This window comes from Haliotis asinina, chromosome 9 (assembly GCF_037392515.1).
Source record: "Haliotis asinina isolate JCU_RB_2024 chromosome 9, JCU_Hal_asi_v2, whole genome shotgun sequence".
Taxonomy (NCBI): Eukaryota; Metazoa; Mollusca; class Gastropoda; order Lepetellida; family Haliotidae; genus Haliotis; species Haliotis asinina.
In genome coordinates, this window is record NC_090288.1 from 7,488,206 (window position 1) to 7,507,600 (window position 19,395).

General features: G+C 43.4%; 1 protein-coding gene across 2 annotated transcripts; it reads right to left on the bottom strand.

Annotated features, from left to right (window-relative positions):
• Nucleotides 1–2,014: 2,014 nt before the first annotated feature.
• On the bottom strand, nt 2,015–15,034 carry LOC137296350 (uncharacterized). 2 transcript variants are annotated; one of them, XM_067828131.1, is made up of 6 exons: nt 14,936–15,034; nt 11,126–11,253; nt 10,660–10,716; nt 9,963–10,105; nt 5,403–5,583; nt 2,015–3,684 (listed from the first exon to the last, which is right to left on the bottom strand). In XM_067828131.1, exons 1-5 carry the CDS (start codon nt 14,994–14,996, stop codon nt 5,439–5,441), a joined length of 534 nt encoding a protein of 177 aa, XP_067684232.1. In that variant the 5' UTR covers nt 14,997–15,034; the 3' UTR covers nt 2,015–3,684; nt 5,403–5,438. The 2 variants fall into 2 exon arrangements, with proteins under 2 accessions (XP_067684232.1, XP_067684231.1); XM_067828130.1 differs by having other exon boundaries at nt 3,606–3,687; nt 14,936–15,015.
• Between the last annotated feature and the right edge of the window lie 4,361 nt (nt 15,035–19,395).

Below are 19,395 nucleotides of genomic sequence, written 5' to 3' on the forward strand. Positions count from 1 at the left end.
CATCCATTCAGTTTTTCAATGTACTACGTGGCTATAATTCCGTCTGGCAGTTCATGTAAACCACATCGTTGTGAGTACCGAACCTTGCATGGTATATACAGAGGTAAGTGACACTCAGCCAGCTATGGGTGTCCTCAGTATGACAGTATGACAGTATGACAGTATGACATAATACTATGTATCGACTTTGATGGTCTTGAAGTGATAGCTATTACAAAGAGCTACACGCACACACACGCAAGCACGCGTGTAATATGTAATATATGAATTTGGTTTATAGAAAGATCCAAAACTTTATGGCACTGACACAAAACTGAATCATCCGATCACTTACTGAGACAACCAATATCGATCGATCGGAATGAGCGCTGAGATCAATTACACACAGAAGCGACTATTGCAGTCGAGATGAGTGAACTGGTGTGTGACATATATTTATTTTTGTCTTTTGTCATTCCATGCAAACGAGAAGCGTATAACCATAGTGCTGCACACGGATTACAACCGTTATTTCGTTTTTGTCATGAATTGCTTGACCGAAAGTGACTGCATGTTAACTGACACCAGCAAAAGTTTCCTCAAGGATAATTGATACAATGGAAAGTTTCCTTGTCTGCTCTTAATTAAGGGTCCGGGTTAGAATACCAACATATGCCTGTATCCCAGTTGTAAAGGTCGATGCTCATGCTTTTGATGACCCCTAACATCCGGATTAGGACTCACTTTCAGTAACCCATGCTTTTCGTTGGAGACGACTAACGGCCCGGGATAGGGTGGTCACATGAGGTGTGTGTGTGTGTGTGTGTGTGTGTGTGTGTGTGTGTGTGTGTGTGTGTGTGTGTGTCTGTGTGTGTGTGTGTGTGTGTGTCTGTGTGTCTGTGTGTGTGTGGAGTGGGAGAGATATACGCATAATATGAATTCCCTACCTCCCTTCTCCAGTTAACAAAACAAATGACAAATTGACAAATTCTATAAAAACGATTAGGTTTACCAAACATATGGGAAACACTGGGTATATCTGAAGAGGATGAAGACACCATGCCATTTACAAAGTGGTCAGGCCCCAATTACTCGAAACAAACTCAAGTCTAAATTTTTACTTAAGCTCGAGTTTTTACTCAAATCTGAAAAAAATACATTTCCCTGAATTTACTAAAATTGACATTAACCTCACAAATAGTAGACAGTTTGTTTTTTGCGAATATATAGTTTAAGGTGTTTGGGCATTATGTGTTTTAAAAAGTGCATTTGAGTTACAAATAAAGTAGTTTCAAATTGTCAAAATCAGTTTGAAATTTGAGTAAAATCTTAAGTTTGTTTCGAGAAATCGGGGCCTGATGTAATATGTGTCATGTTTGGGATTACACTGCCCTGGGTAGGGGGATCCAAGGGTTTTGAGTTTGTGAGATGGCTGACTTGGTGCGCAGACGATTAGATGCATGGCCCGGGGAGTCTGGGTTCGAATCCCTGGTGAGAGCAAATATAAGTATCAAAAGTTGCCAAAGAATTGCATTGTATATACGGGGACACAGGTCAGCACGATCAACGCGTCGACACGCGTTTTTGTCACGCTTGTATGTATACAGATACACGTATGACGCACTGCGAGTCCTAAAATTCTTGATCAACCATGCCTTATTTATGCATGCAAGGGAGAAAATGTAGCACCTGTGAAGATCCAAATTAGAATATTGGTCTGCAGTAACACATGCGTATCGTAAGAGACGACAAGCGAGATCGGGTGGTCAGGTTTGGTTGACATGTCATCGTATCCCGATGCTCATTATGTTGATCACTGGATCTTCTGATCCAGACACGATTATTTACCCACCGCCGCTGTCTGGACTATTGCTGCGTGCGGAGGTAAACAAGAAACCAACCAACCGACCAACGAAAATGTCGCTATAGCCCAAACGGTCGATATTTTACTAACGCTTCATCAATTTGCTGCCACAGACTGATGTACACATGCACTTATGTACTTTCACGCGTCTTCCAGGCAACTAAACAACACAGCGAAGTACACTTTTTATTCGGGATACATCTATTATGATAATGGAGTAAGCCCACTTTTTGGGGGAACGAGAGAAAAAAGAATTCTGCTTATATAAATCATTGATCACATAATTGTCACGAACCACTGGATGTCGGGTTAGAATACTGGTCTTCAGGAAGAGGCGACTAACTGGATAAGGTGGTCAGGCTCGCTTACTTGGTTAATACGTGTCATCGGTTCCCATTTGCGTAAATCAATGCTCATGCTGTTGATCACTAGATTGTCTGGTCCAGACTCGATTATTTGCAGATCGACACCATATAAGGAATTTCACGGGTGTAATACCGTCTTTAACAAAAATGAAACGCTTTAATTGAATGACGTCCATGTATTTATATTAATGAAAGTGAAATGTTGCACACACGCATGGGTTTGAACATTTCTTATGCGATACAAAAAGTCTCAAACTTGAGATTTAATATTAAACAGACATATGTGACAATATTGTCTCAGACTGTCAATGGAAAATGTTCTAACACGTATATATATATAGAGAGAGAGATATCACCGGTAAAATCTCATGTGGTACGTTTTGGTTTTTGACATAGGGCTTGGGGAAACATTTACGACACAATAATGAATTGACACTGCCTCCTAGTAGCACTCAGTTATGAGCATATATCATTCTACATTTGGGGAATGATTCATGAATATATATCATAACACGGAGAGTGCATGACATTGGAACCGTGACAATCAACTTTCACTGCATGCCAAACAACTCTTCGGCAACGCCAACCCTTGGTGTCAGCAATTCATAGATACAATCGAGCGTGCTCTTACCGCAAAGATTTCAAAGACTTGTACGACTCAAGGTCATAAGTTGTTTGATAAGCTTTCAAAAGTATTATGGTGAATATGCGGAAGACATTTTCAACTTTGACAATTTGGGATATGGTGCCGAACCTTTGACTTTGCTTTTGGCAGTTATTTTTTATGTATACATAAAGGGGTTTGTCGCTTTTATTTGTGAGTACAGCTCTTACATAAAAATCCTGCCCCAGAGCACCAGAATGCAAACCCATCCAGTCTGCATTTTGATTACGGCCACCTTGCCCCAAACGCACACGCATGCACTCACGCACACGCATGCACTCACGCACACGTACAGACACAGTTCTAAACTGTTCTCACTCTCGACAAGTAATATAATAAATGTCTTGAGGTATTTTGAAAATGGCGAGTTTTAGCAATGTTGTTTAGTCGGTATAAAGATGAGTAAGCAAACAGCAAAACACATATTGGCGGCTGGCGGCATAATGCAGAGAATAGTACGTTCTCCACGTTTTTTCTACAAAACAGATGACGTGTATATGACATACGCCAAAGGCTATCTTGAAAATACGATGCATCGACAATAAATATAAATAGCATAACATTGATAAAAGCGACTTTAGAGAGCCAATAAGTAGAAGCGTATCAAATTAAAGGCTGTTTAGCCTGGATTGATATTTCCAACAACAGTTCGTGTGTACGGGTGACGTCTAAGCCTACAACCATCTTGTATCGGAGATCTTTTGTCCATATTGTTGTTCGTTGTGTGCTTGGACTATGCGCCAACGACTCTGGGTGTTGTCCGTCAGTACCATGTGACCTTGGTTGAGCTGCATCACAATACGCGGATGAGGCTGCTGAAACAAAATATCATACAGTGGAGCACCGTTGATTTGTGTCAAACACTGATAACGTGATGTTTTCCTTTGGCCCGTGAATATCGAGACAACGGCGCTCGATTGTACTAAATTATCCCATTATGATTTATTGAGTCTGTGTGAGCATACGTGCTAACGTGCGTGCATGAGTGAGAGAGAGTGTGTCAGAGAGTGTGCGTATGAGAGAATGTGTATGAGAGAGCGTGAAAGAGAGTGCGTGCCAGAGCGCATGTGTGTGTGTGTGAGAGAGAGAGAGGGAGAGAGAGATAGATAGGGATAGAGACAGAGATAGAGAGAGAGAATTTGTATGAGAGAGAGAGTGCGTGAGAGAGAATGTGTATGAGAGAGCATGAAAGAGAGTGCGTGCCAGGGCGCATATGTGTGTGTGTGTGTGTGTGTGAGAGAGAGAGAGAGAGAGAGAGAGACAGAGAGAGAGACAGATAGATAGATAGATAGATAGATAGATAGAGAATTTGTATGAGAGAGAAAGTGTGCGTGAGAAAGAGATAGAGAGAGATAGAGATAGAGAGAGAGACAGATAGACAGATAGATAGAGAGAGAATTTGTATGAGAGAGAGAGTGCGTGAGAGAGAATGTGTATGAGAGAGCATGAAAGAGAGTGCGTGTCAGAGCGCATGTGTGTGAGAGAGAGAGGGGGAAGAGAATGTGTATGAGAGAGAGATAGAGAGAGAGAGAGAGAGAAAGGGAGTGCTTGCGAGTGTGAGAGAGGGAGTGTGTAGGAGTCTGTGAAACGAAAGAAAGTGGAATTAAATTCTTTAGCTGTAATCTAAAGTTTATATATTTATAGAATCTATATTCTTGTTCTTTTGAAAATCAACTTAGTCCACTTTTATTGCATTTGTTGTTTAGAGAAACGTCACAACCAACAATACTCCAGCTATTTGACGGCTTGCTCCGAATAATCGAGTAATCATCAACAGGGTTGAGAGGTTCCATTATATGGTTGTGTTAATGAGTAGTCAAACTGGGAGTAGCCAAGCTGGGAGTAGTCATAATGGGAAGATGCCGAAAGGCCACGTATATCCACCATCCCTTCTCCCATCTTCTACTAAACCCCTTTACAGATTCAGCTTAATCTTTCCTCATCAAATTGTTTCATTAGGTTTCCAAAAATGTTTCTGTTGCCAAGCGATTCGATCTACATCTGAAATCAATTTAAAGTGAGTTAGTTTAGTTTTATGCCGCACTCAGCAATATTCCAGCTATATGGCAGCGGTCTGTAAATAATCGAGTGTGGACAACACACTCCAGTGGTCAATAACATGAGCATCGATCTGCACAATTGGGAACCGATGACATGTGTCAACCACGTCAGCGAGTCTGCCCACCCGATCCCTTTAGTCGCCTCTTACGACAAGCACAGTCGCCTTTCATGGAAAGCATGGGTTGTTGAAGGCCTATTCTACCCCGGCACCTTCACGGGTCAGATCAATTTAAAGACACACCAAGTGGTCTTATGCTGATTTCTTTAGCAGATTAAGATACACAGTGCGTGAAAAACATTTTTGTTTTGATATTTATATATTTTGCACTCTAGCTCACTGAGGTTGGAGATGAAGACTGAAAAAGATATTGGTGGCCAGGTCAGGAGGCCGTCGTTATACAGCTGTAGTTTAATGACTGTGGCTTTAAGCAATATTCACTTGCTCACTCACATTTTACTGTTCTCTCACCCTTTTGACAACATCGAACTTTCTATTCCATGGAAGCTAGCGTCCGCAAGCAAGCACCCCCCCAAGAATACTGGCAACGAGCGTCATGATCCAGCCGACCACTACCATCGCGACGATGCCGACGGCAATGCTGTTAATGGCGTTGAGGTCTTCACAGGTCATTGCGCTGTCGTGTCTAGACCTGTTGAACAATGGGTAAACGATAGTTAAACAAAATCAGGCATGTAATTAAGGCAATTAAGTGACTATTAGTTATGGATACAGTTCCAGTACATACAGACCGGGACAAAATAAAGTATACACTTTTTGTGATGATAGCTAAATTAGATAAACAAGAGATGGGTTCTTGAAGGGTTTATGGATGTGGGTGTGGTTTTGTATGTGGAACCTATTGTGAAATACAAAAAGTGGACGTTTCTTGAAATTCAAGCTGACATTTGTCAGTTCTGTCCTGAAGCCATGCTACCTCAGCTGATGCAGATTACGCGGTTCCTGGGTCCCGTTCCTCAAAGTGATCTTAGCGCTACCGTAGTCGTCAGTCTACGTTAAAGTACGGTTGTTACTACTGTCGTAGCGCTAGGGCAGTCGCAAGTCTATGCTAAAGTACGGGAGTTACTACGGTTGTAGCGCTAGGGCTGTCGCAAGTCTATGTTAAAGTACGGGAGTTACGATTGTCGTAGCGCTAGGACAGTCGCAAGTCTATGCTAAAGTACGGGAGTTACGATTGTCGTAGCGCTAGGGCAGTCGCAAGTCTATGTAGGACAGTCGCAAGTCTATGCTAAAGTACGGGAGTTACGATTGTCGTAGCGCTAGGGCAGTCGCAAGTCTATGTAGGACAGTCGCAAGTCTATGCTAAAGTACGGGAGTTACGATTGTCGTAGCGCTAGGGCAGTCGCAAGTCTATGTAGGACAGTCGCAAGTCTATGCTAAAGTACGGGAGTTACTACGGTTGTAGCGCTAGGGCTGTCGCAAGTCTGTGTTACAGTACAGGAGTTACTACTGTCGTAGCGCTAGGACAGTCGCAAGTCTATGCTAAAGTACGGGAGTTACTACGGTTGTAGTGCTAGGGCTGTCGCAAGTCTGTGTTAAAGTACGGGAGTTACGATTGTAGTAGCGCTAGGTCTCTCGCAAGTGTATGTTAAAGTACGGGAGTTACTACTGTCGTAGCGCTAGGGCTGTCGCAAGTCTGTGTTACAGTACGGGAGTTACTACTGTCGTAGCGCTAGGACAGTCGCAAGTCTGTGCTAAAGTACGGGAGTTACTACGGTTGTAGCGCTAGGGCAGTCGCAAGTCTGTGTTACAGTACGGGAGTTACTACTGTCGTAGCGCTAGGACAGTCGCAAGTCTATGCTAAAGTATGGGAGTTACGATTGTCGTAGCGCTAGGGCAGTCGCATGTCTATGTAGGACAGTCGCAAGTCTATGCTAAAGTACGGGAGTTACTACGGTTGTAGCGCTAGGGCTGTCGCAAGTCTATGTTAAAGTACAGGAGTTACGATTGTCGTAGCGCTAGGGCAGTCGCAAGTCTATGCTAAAGTACGGGAGTTACGATTGTCGTAGCGCTAGGGCAGTCGCAAGTCTATGTAGGACAGTCGCAAGTCTATGCTAAAGTACGGGAGTTACTACGGTTGTAGCGCTAGGACAGTCGCAAGTCTGTGTTACAGTACAGGAGTTACTACGGTCGTAGCGCTAGGACAGTCGCAAGTCTATGCTAAAGTACGGGAGTTACTACGGTTGTAGCGCTAGGGCAGTCGCAAGTCTGTGTTACAGTACGGGAGTTACTACGGTCGTAGCGCTAGGACAGTCGCAAGTCTATGTTAAAGTACGGGAGTTACTACGGTTGTAGTGCTAGGGCTGTCACAAGTCTGTGTTACAGTACGGGAGTTACTACTGTCGTAGCGCTAGCACAGTCGCAAGTCTATGTAGGACAGTCGCAAGTCTATGCTAAAGTACGGGAGTTACTACGGTTGTAGCGCTAGGGCTGTCGCAAGTCTATGTTAAAGTACGGGAGTTACTACGGTTGTAGCGCTAGGACAGTCGCAAGTCTGTGTTACAGTACGGGAGTTACTACTGTCGTAGCGCTAGGACAGTCGCAAGTCTATGTTAAAGTACGGGAGATACTACTGTCGTAGCGCTAGGACAGTCGCGAGTCTGTGTTAAAGTACGGGAGTTACTACTGTCGTAGCGCTAGGACAGTCGCAAGTCTGTGTTACAGTACGGGAGTTACTACTGTCGTAGCGCTAGGACAGTCGCAAGTCTATGTAGGACAGTCGCAAGTCTATGCTAAAGTACGGGAGTTACTACGGTTGTAGCGCTAGGGCTGTCGCAAGTCTATGTTAAAGTACGGGAGTTACTACGGTTGTAGCGCTAGGACAGTCGCGAGTCTGTGTTAAAGTACGGGAGTTACTACTGTCGTAGCGCTAGGACAGTCGCAAGTCTGTGTTACAGTACGGGAGTTACTACTGTCGTAGCGCTAGGACAGTCGCAAGTCTATGTTAAAGTACGGGAGTTACTACGGTTGTAGTGCTAGGGCTGTCGCAAGTCTGTGTTAAAGTACGGGAGTTACGATTGTAGTAGCGCTAGGTCTCTCGCAAGTGTATGTTAAAGTACGGGAGTTACTACTGTCGTAGCGCTAGGGCTGTCGCAAGTCTGTGTTACAGTACGGGAGTTACTACTGTCGTAGCGCTAGGACAGTCGCAAGTCTGTGCTAAAGTACGGGAGTTACTACGGTTGTAGCGCTAGGGCAGTCGCAAGTCTGTGTTACAGTACGGGAGTTACTACTGTCGTAGCGCTAGGACAGTCGCAAGTCTATGCTAAAGTATGGGAGTTACGATTGTCGTAGCGCTAGGGCAGTCGCATGTCTATGTAGGACAGTCGCAAGTCTATGCTAAAGTACGGGAGTTACTACGGTTGTAGCGCTAGGGCTGTCGCAAGTCTATGTTAAAGTACAGGAGTTACGATTGTCGTAGCGCTAGGGCAGTCGCAAGTCTATGCTAAAGTACGGGAGTTACGATTGTCGTAGCGCTAGGGCAGTCGCAAGTCTATGTAGGACAGTCGCAAGTCTATGCTAAAGTACGGGAGTTACTACGGTTGTAGCGCTAGGACAGTCGCAAGTCTGTGTTACAGTACAGGAGTTACTACGGTCGTAGCGCTAGGACAGTCGCAAGTCTATGCTAAAGTACGGGAGTTACTACGGTTGTAGCGCTAGGGCAGTCGCAAGTCTGTGTTACAGTACGGGAGTTACTACTGTCGTAGCGCTAGGACAGTCGCAAGTCTATGTTAAAGTACGGGAGTTACTACGGTTGTAGTGCTAGGGCTGTCACAAGTCTGTGTTACAGTACGGGAGTTACTACTGTCGTAGCGCTAGGGCAGTCGCAAGTCTATGTAGGACAGTCGCAAGTCTATGCTAAAGTACGGGAGTTACTACGGTTGTAGCGCTAGGGCTGTCGCAAGTCTATGTTAAAGTACGGGAGTTACTACGGTTGTAGCGCTAGGACAGTCGCAAGTCTGTGTTACAGTACGGGAGTTACTACTGTCGTAACGCTAGGACAGTCGCAAGTCTATGTTAAAGTACGGGAGATACTACTGTCGTAGCGCTAGGACAGTCGCGAGTCTGTGTTAAAGTACGGGAGTTACTACTGTCGTAGCGCTAGGACAGTCGCAAGTCTGTGTTACAGTACGGGAGTTACTACTGTCGTAGCGCTAGGACAGTCGCAAGTCTATGTAGGACAGTCGCAAGTCTATGCTAAAGTACGGGAGTTACTACGGTTGTAGCGCTAGGGCTGTCGCAAGTCTATGTTAAAGTACGGGAGTTACTACGGTTGTAGCGCTAGGACAGTCGCGAGTCTGTGTTAAAGTACGGGAGTTACTACTGTCGTAGCGCTAGGACAGTCGCAAGTCTGTGTTACAGTACGGGAGTTACTACTGTCGTAGCGCTAGGACAGTCGCAAGTCTATGTTAAAGTACGGGAGATACTACTGTCGTAGCGCTAGGACAGTCGCAAGTCTATGCTAAAGTACGGGGGTTACTACGGTTGTAGCGCTAGGGCTGTCGCAAGTCTGTGTTAAAGTACGGGAGTTACTACTGTCGTAGCGCTAGGACAGTCGCAAGTCTATGTTAAAGTACTGGAGTTACGACTGTCGTAGCGCTAGGACAGTCGCAAGTCTATGTAGGACAGTCGCAAGTCTATGCTAAAGTATGGGAGTTACGATTGTCGTAGCTCTACGGTCGCTTTGTGGAATGGGGCCCTGTATTTCTGCAAAGGGATGCAACTCTGTACCCGTGCTACTTAACGCCACTTTTTTGTCAAATATTCAAAACTAAAAAGTGTTCACTTTCTTTTGTCCATGAGTTTATGTCTCTCAAACAAAACATTTTCTCAGTTCACATCTGTTGAGCATATCCTGGCCCATGTCTGTCACTTGTGTACATTGTTGGAAGATGAACTGTAATAATTATTGGGAGAGTATTTGTCTAAGGTGGGTAGCTTGTGCCCAGTCCTTTTCTTGAATGAATAAACTGTTTCAATCAAATCGTTAAATAAACACAGGATTATAGTTACCCTATGCACACGCACTTGTCCCCCATAGTCCGGCAGCGTTGGTCGTCGGGTCTACTGAATGAGCTTAGTGCCAGCACACAAATGATGAAGATGATCCCCGTGACAATGAGCGTCAAAATGCAGAATACCATCTGAGTGATGTACTGAAATATACACGTTCTTAATACAGCTGATACCCAGTTGCCATGGCAATATCCGGTTGCTATGATTCACGAAATTCTACTTCTTGTAACAGTTATGTATGGTACTCTGGAGAACATCCCATTCAGGTCTCGTCACAACACATATTTATACAAGCACTGACACACACGCACACAGAGTCTATGCACACATCGGCATACACCTTGACACATATGCACACACCGACACATATACGTGTACACACACTGACACATATACATGTACACACAACGACAGATACTCATGTACACACACTGGCATGTATACACACCGACACATACACATGTACACACACCAACACATATACATGTACACACATCGACACATACACATGTACACACACTGACACACATACATGTACACACACCGACACATACAAAATCGATTTCTGCTCTGTGACATATGCATATATTTTCACACACAAACACACATACACAACGACAGACATTCCACTGTACTCTGACACATACACACATAGACACAGTGGGGAGGTGAAAAGAAGGGAACTGTTACTTACCCCTCCCTTGCAGCGAGCACATGATGCTACAGTTCCGATGAAGCCAGGGATGACAAACTGTAAAGGTAATGTGCTTGTGAGTGTCAACGCAAGGAACGATCTGCACCACAGGGTACATCAAGAAAAAGAAAAAAACAGTACACAAACAAACAAACAAAGAATTCTCCGTAGACGTGTTCTTGAAGTGTACCCTGATTTGTTTGTAATACCACAGTAAGCAATATTTCAGCTGTATGGCGGCGATTTGTGAATAATTCATTCTGGACCATATAATCCAGTGATCAACGACATGAGCATCACTCTGTTACAATGAGCTGTGCCGAAATTTCAGCGAGAGCGATCCCTTTAGTTGCCAATTACGGCAAGTATGATTGCTGAAGATCAATTGTAACCCCGATCTTCATGGGTTTTATAATGAATAATTGAGCTTAAATGCAAAGATACAAAATCTGCAGAAGGCACCCACAGCCAAGCCTATTGACCATATAGGGGACGATGCATACGCTGCATATCCACCGAAACCACCAGAGTGCTTGAGAGCCACCTGCAGGATCTTGTCAAAGAGCACATAAACCAGGACGCTGAACGTGATTCCTGCAAGCATAATGATGACCTCATTTTACACATGTACTCTTACTCGTTCAAACGTGGTCATAACAGTACCAGCATGTTCGGGCTTTTTACAGTCGAAAAAATAGTTCTTTTTGGAAAATGTGGCAATGAAAATGTATGCATCTACTCATAGTGCAACTTACCCACAATTCTAGTTGCCCGTAGTTGCAGGCAGTGCAAGTTAACGATGTTAGTACCAACACAGAGTACAAGGTACCGGTGGTATGACTAACCCAGAGTGCAAGTTACCAATGGTGTGACAAACTCGCTGTTCAGGTTCCCGTAGTCCGACTATCCGAATGGTGAACAACTAGTGCCTGATGCACGTAAAACGCGGTACCCGTACTGTACAAGCGTATATCAATTAATGCGGGCAGATCATACTGACACTGATAATAATAATGGTCATTAAAGTGCCTGTTTATGTGCGCGTATGCATGCTCAAGGCGAGCAATATTATTACCCCTAATAACTGAAGGTGCTTGTGAGGCGCTGGAAAGTTACCATTTACACCATGATTTCTTACTAGAGCTGTGACGATATATCGTATTATCGATAATCGTGATACTTTATCGGTCGATAAATATATCGATACTTTTTTCATATCGTGATACGTATCGTTGACATTGAACTTGTTAATTTTCATTAGAAGTGGACCCTTATGTCAAAATTTACAGGGTTACTTGATATAAAAATATACGTTTTTGAAGACAATAACTAAAGATAACATATCGGGATGTGAATCGAATCGTATCGTTCCAAGATAACACGATGCGTATCGTATCGTGAATTTTTTGTATCGTTACACCTCTATTTCTGACCTGAGCTTAGATTTTCCAAGCTCTCTTAGCGAATTATCGTAAGCGCCACACATTCACATTAACGTACGCTATCTTAGCGCTAAAAGAACATCAAGGCCTTGGGCTATATTTTCAAGGCTCTCTTAGCGATAAGATAGTCGTAAGGGTCATACACTACATTAACGTTCGCTATCTTAGCGCTAAGAGAGCTTCGAAAAGCCATGCACAAGCCCACACAGCACCACACATAGGCGTGCACATTTTGCACACATATACGTGACAGTCTAATTGTAGACAATCCCATTTCTAGGCGACAACATTACACTTGCTTACATCATTTATGAGCTTAGTGGCGGAGGAACTTGGAACCAATTCCATGGAGGTGGACGTGACATTTTGTTTTGGGGGATAAAAACAAGGTAATTGATAGTAGTTTTAACCGACATGTTTGTCTCACAAATGCGTATCTATGGAATCTTAGAAGGGACATTGAGGCGATGTCGCTTTAATACACGAACAAACAGAAGGGGTATTACCAAAGTGCAGAGGGCAACAACGCGTCATTTGTACCAACTTGAATAATATTTTTTATAACGCAAAAGGGCGACAGTGCGACAGCGAGATAAAACATGTCGTCCCATCTTAAATGTGTCGAAAAACGTGAAAAAGCACGACAACACGACAATGAGACGGTCTTCAAGGTCAAAACATATTGTCCCAACTAAAATGTAAAAAAAAACCCATTATAATGCACGACAACGCGACACTTTCCATGGTGAAAACACACCGTCCCACCAAAAATGTGAAAAAAACGCCATTACAATCTGGCGCTACATTTTGCCAACGCGACAATGTCCCTCCTAGGATTCCATACGTTTGATTTACACGTTAACGTAAAATACCACCATACCTCCGTCAGCTGACCCACATGAGATCTGCATAATAGGAATGGATGAAAACTGTATAATGCTGCGTCTATTTTCATTAGTGCACGTCGCGAGGGACCATCGATGTTATTGTGTGGTGTCATCGGAACAGAACATGACGCGTTATGGGACATTGCAGCACACGGTGCCTGTATACCAATTGCCATTGTCAGACTCTAGCTTGTCTGTGAAATCGAATTGGAATTGCAGATTATAGTTGTGCTACTGTTGGGAAACTGTTGCTGTGGACCGTATATTTCAGACATCAGTAACATGGAACGTTTACCACGGACAACTCGCGGTGGCCTAGTGGTCAAGGCGTTTGCTCGTTACGCTGAAGTCCTGGGTTCGATTCCCCAGATGGGTACAACGTGTGACATTGCTGGAATACTGCGTCAAACTAAACTCACTGACTAACTAAAGACAGGCAGGTAATGCGCGATATGCTGCAGGATTCAGTTGATATGAGAATGGAATAACACTGGTGAGTGTGTGAGTTTTCTTTTCCGCCAGTTTTAGCAATACCATGGCTGAGTAAAACAAAAATGGACTGCCCTCCACATACCTATCTGGTGATTCGAACCCACGTCTTCAGTGTTACAAGCGAACGCTTTAACCACTAAGCCACCCCACTGCCTCGAACACCTCTGCGCCGCGGACGTCATTTACAGAACATACATATCTGTCGTAAGCACTACCCCTCTCTTTGACACCGTCTCCCTGGTGTAGTGGTTAGAGTGTCAGCCCGGAGAGCGGAAGGTCACGGGTTCGATCCCCGTCATAGCAAACGATGTTAAATGATTGAGTGCGTGAGTTTAGTTTTACGCCGCACTCAGCAATATTCAAGCTATATGGCGGCGGTCTGTAAATAATCCAGTCTAGACAACACAATCCAGTGATCAACAGCATGAGCATCGATCTGCACAATTGGGAACCCATGACATGTGTCAACCAAGTCAGCGAGCCTGACCACCCGATCCCGTTATCGAGCCTTTTTATGGAAAGCATGGGTTGCTGAAGGCCTATTCTAATCCGGAACTTCACGGGTCACGATGTCAAAATATGGTAGTTGTGGGCCCCTGCCTGGCGCTTGGCATTACTGGGTAAAGCAAGGGCTAGTCAGGACTGACTCAGTTGGGTAGCTCTCTTAATCCAGCTTAAGTCTGGACTACTACAAGCAGCCACATATGCACATTCATGCAGGTCGCTACATGGGCGAAACATTCTTAAGTACGACATTTAAACCCTGTTCACCTCTTCTGTCTAATTTACACACACTTATGAAGGGAAAAACGTTTATGCAAGTTTTTACAAATGTGAAAGACGACACCAATAGGGGGAATGGATAAATATAAGATGCAAATATTGCTGAAAGCGGCTTAAAACTAAACACACTCATTCACTAAAGACACTAAGGCACCAGTGGTAGACTGCCCTTCGTTTGTGCGACAGTTTCGCCTTTGAGACTGTATCGCCTGTTTTAGCCTGTTAGTTTTTCAGATTTGATTTTGGCCAACAATTTTGGCCATCTTATTAGACTTGATAAAGTATCAACATGAGTGATGCTGGTGTGTTGACATTAATCATGCACATTTCTGAACAACGCCTCGCTCACTGGTGCAATCTCCTTCAACCAATACACTACCAGTTTATACTAGTGCAATCACATAAAGCTATGTTTTATACCAGGCGATTTCTTTTATTATCCAATACAGAAAAAATGTTTTGTTACAATTGCAGGGTGACTGAGGATAGTTAAACGCTGCGTTTAGTAATATTCCAACACTGGACCCCAGCATTGACCTTCCGACAATACACTCGTGAGATGAATCGAACCTGGGTTTTCGTCGTGACGATCGAACGCTTTAACCATTAGGCTACCACATCACCCCGTTCGGCAACAAGAACTAAATACTGATTGAGACAAAACAAACGTACCTGACGCAGTGACCATGGCGCAAGTGACTCCATTGGCGACGTTTACTCGTGTTTTCGACATGCTGACTGAACAATTCCGACTGGCAATTGTGATGAAGCTACGTGGAATGACCAATGAGTAAAATGCCGCTAGTCTGCTTAAAAAGGTCACTCTGGAACAACGTGATCACGTGACGATACCGTTATTGCATTGCCATGCAATGTACAAAATTACGCGATGACACGGAATTGCCGTACTTCATCTCATAAAAAGGCTGTATAATGACAGCTGGTATTTACACAAGCGAAATCTAAACCATCTACATTGATTGTGGTGAGTTTAGTTTTACGCCGCACGCAGCAATATTCCAGATATATGGCGGCGGTCTGTAAATAAACGAATCAACCAGTCAGTCCAGTGATCAACAGCATGAGCATCGATCTATGCAATTAGGATACGATGACATGTGCCAACCAAGTCAGCGAGCCTGACCTGGTATGATTTCAGTATCTTGCGTAACTTCAAATGATACTTTTAAAGAAACAACATTTGAACGAGAAAAGCAATCTAGAATTAAGTCGACGTCTGTAGAGACGCCATGCAGGCTTTCATTGAAATCGTGAGTGAGTATGGTTTTGTGCCGCTATTACCAACATTTCAGCAATATCATGGCGGGGAACATCAATGTACTCTTGTGGGTCTTCAGCGTAACTAGCGGACGATTTAACCATTAGGCTACCCCACTTGTCATGTTCACTCCCTGCTAGACAACAGTCAGTATTATAACTATATGCTCGATATTGATCTCCGATGTCGATGTGATGTTGCTCATCTATGCCTTTCTCTGTAAAGATTTGAGTTGAGCGTGGCCGGTATGATAGCATTGTTTTGTAAGGATGAAGTGGAAGACGAGTGCAATATTTATATTCTTTCTTATTCCAGAGGAGAGTTAAATTTTTTTATTTTTTTAGTTTAGTTTTACGTCGCACTTAGCAATATTCCAGCTATATGGCGACGGTCTGTAAATAATCGAGTCTGGACCAGACAATCCAGTGATCAACAACATGAGCATCGATCTGCACAATGGGGAACCGATGACATGTGTCAACCAAGTCAGCTAGTCTGACCACCCGATCCCGTTAGTCGCCTCTTACGACAAGCATAGTCACCTTTTATGGCAAGCATGGGTTGCTGAAGGCCTATTCTACCCCGGGACCTTCACGGGTCGGAGAGTTAAAAGGGAAGTAAGTTATAACAGCTTTACATTATAACAGCATTGAAAATTATAGTAACTTGTAGGTTTAAAAACGGTGATTGTAATGCTCATTTTTTAAAACTGAAGTAAGCCTTTCATTACTACTTCAGAGAATGTGTGTTCAATGTTCGGATTTGGCACAGGAGAATGACAGGACAGTAAACAGCATACAAATTCCACATCAGGCTTCTGATAGAGCTGCACTGACCCCCACAGAACATCTGTCCACTATGTTGCACCAGAGGCTGTCTCTCTGTTTTTCTGTAGCAGGACACACGCACGCAGTGTGTACCAGTAAGCCTGTGTAACTGTTCCTGCACAGCCTGCACACACCATGGAGGTTTCCTGGCCTCCACATGGCGTACATCTGGATCACAAAGACTGCAGCTTCCTTCATACCTGGGACTCTCATCGCTGTTACCCACGCTGGATAACTGGATGAATCTGTTGGAGGTGTCACAGGTCTGGGCTGGTTTCTATTCGTTTTTTTCATGTGTCGAGCTCTCACACTTTAATGACATATTTTACAACCCTCTTCTAGGTCAGTCTATTGGCTACTGAACGTGTTAAGGAAACTTGCGAGGTTGTATTTCTCAGCAATCCGTTTGATGTCCGGCACAAAGCCAAGGTTTTTTTTTTTGAATACTTGTACTTAGACAGAGCCAGTCTTGTTGATAGATACGCCTGGGGAGGAAGTCTGTTTCCCTTTACATAGGTTTCCAAGGAGCAACAGCTTTCGTTTGTCTGTTTCAGACTCCAGTGATGTCCAACCGGGCAGTGCGTTGCAGATATCTGTTCTCGTAGAACGAGGTAGGCCTTGTGCTGTCTTGAGGACTGCTCTCTGGGTGCGTTCCAACATATGCTCTTTGCTTAGGTTGTTACACAATTCAAACTCAAGAAGGGATCTTGGGACACATTTTGGGAAAGATTTAATGATTTTAGCGCTGACTAAAGGGTTAAATCCTCTGACATGTAGCTCTGCTTTTAGCAGTGATGTTGTTTATCTGATCTTCGAGCAGGCATCAATGGTTCTATTCCAGGAGTTGTATTCTGCTGAAAGGGTTATTCCAACGTGTTTTATTTCTCTGGTAATTGGGCTTTTTGACCATATAACTTAATGTCCATATTAGAGGAGCTGACTGGTCCAGAGGTTAGAACTCTGCTTTTTTATGGAGAAAATGTATATCACTTTCTACTATATGATTCGCAAATAGATACCATGTCTTGAAGATGGGATTTGATTGGTGATATCAGGGTTATATCATCTGCCTGGAGCTGTTACACAGACGCCCATTATGATTGATCCTTTCCCGCTCTTGTGGAGGTTTCTCGGAAGTTCATCTATATACAGTAGATACAGTTTGGCAGATAAATCGCTTTCTTGGCGGAGTCCTCTATTAAGCTGGAGCCAGTCAGATTTCTCGTTGTTTTCTAGCACACAACTCTCCATGTTCTGGTAGATATGATCTGGTACTGACCATAAGTGGTGAGTTATGTTCATCCGATGGAGCTTCAGCAGGAGACCAGGATGGTATACAATGTCAAAAACCCTTGAGCTATCCAGAAAGGCTACAAGTACGGAGTCCGAGCGCTCTAATAGTGGTGTGCAGTTTCCTGCACTACCAAGCAGTTTCCTGCACTACCAACGATGTGTGAATAAATGACGATGTGTGAATACATTATAACAGCATTGAAAATTATAGTAACTTGTAGGTTTAAAAACGGTGATTATAATACTCATTTTTTAAAACTGAAGTAAGCCTTTCATTACTACTTCAGAGAATGTGTGTTCAATGTCCGGATTTGGCACAGGAGAATGACAGGACAGTAAACAGCATACAAATTCCACATCAGGCTTCTGATAGAGCTGCACTGACCCCCACAGAACATCTGTCCACTATGTTGCACCAGAGGCTGTCTCTGGCACACAACTCTCCATGTTCTGGTAGATATGATCTGGTACTGACCATAAGTGGTGAGTTATGTTCATCCGATGGAGCTTCAGCAGGAGACCAGGATGGTATACAATGTCAAAAAACCCTTGAGCTATCCAGAAAGGCTACAAGTACGGAGTCCGAGCGCTCTAATAGTGGTGTGCAGTTTCCTGCACTACCAACGATGTGTGAATAAATGACATGCCTTTCTGGAATCCAAACTGCTGGTTGGACGGAAAGCTGTCTGATTCAGTTATTTGTGGAAACCCAATGTGACTTGCTCATTCCTAAATCAACATCAGTAAAATAATATTTTATCTTTATGTAAATTTTACAGAACTTTACTCTCAGAACTCATCCTAGAAGTGACATAACTTTTGCTGCTTTTTGTACTGTACTGTAGTGTCTATTTTAGTGGTGAAGCTTCAATAAACAATCTGTCTGTCTTGTTCCGTTACTGTGTTGTTGTGATATTCTCCCAACCCATGCACCGTTGACATTATAGCTCTGTGCAGTGTGATACAGCTGACGGAACTGAAGTGGTCCCACATTCATGTGATTATACATGTATATGCACAAGTCACATATGGTTACATAAAAATAAATGATATTTACGTGTATGGCAGTGCTATTTCTATCCACAGTTTCCACTTATCTCTCCGAAAATGCAGCTAGTGGCGGAACAAGTAGACAATTTAAACATTGATAAACACAGCTAAACTTGACATCTGTCAGTACAGTTCTCGCCATGTATTTTCTCTCCTCATCGGCACCGAGTGGTCAGGCTTGATACATCGTATATCAGTTGCGTAGGTTGATGCTCATGCTGCTGAACACTGGATTTTCTGGTCAAGATTGGATTATTTACAGACAGCCGTCATAAAACTGAAATATTGCTTATTTTGCGAAAAACTAAACACACCCTCACTCTATCATGGTTGAGCAGGTTGCTATCCACGTCCTCAACCTGCACCTGTCCGTGTTACTTTGACGTGTTGACAGTATGATCTAGCGTTTCTTATGTGGTTATGTACATTGCTGTCTAACGAAATCAATGGTGTAAATGTTAATGAACTATCTAGATCAGATGCAAAGCTTGGTTATTACAGTGTGCCCGGTGGAATAAACAGATGAGACTACAGAAAAACTGACTTTGGCTGTTTATCATTTCATATCTAAATAGGACACAAGGGCCGATTAAATTCCAAAAAGGTATTCCAACATGCACAATAAATGAACGTCAGTTGAAGATTCTAAATGATGTTGTTAATTGAAGATTCTAAATGATGTT

Coding starts and splice junctions, on each gene's coding strand:
- LOC137296350 (XM_067828131.1), bottom strand. CDS start 14,996: ATGTCGAAAACACGAGTAAACGTCGCCAATGGAGTCACTTGCGCCATG. Junction 10,717..11,125: donor TATGGTCAATAGGCTTGGCT/GTGGGTGCCTTC, acceptor TTACCTTTACAG/TTTGTCATCCCTGGCTTCAT. Junction 10,106..10,659: donor GTGCTCGCTGCAAGGGAGGG/GTAAGTAACAGT, acceptor TGTATATTTCAG/TACATCACTCAGATGGTATT.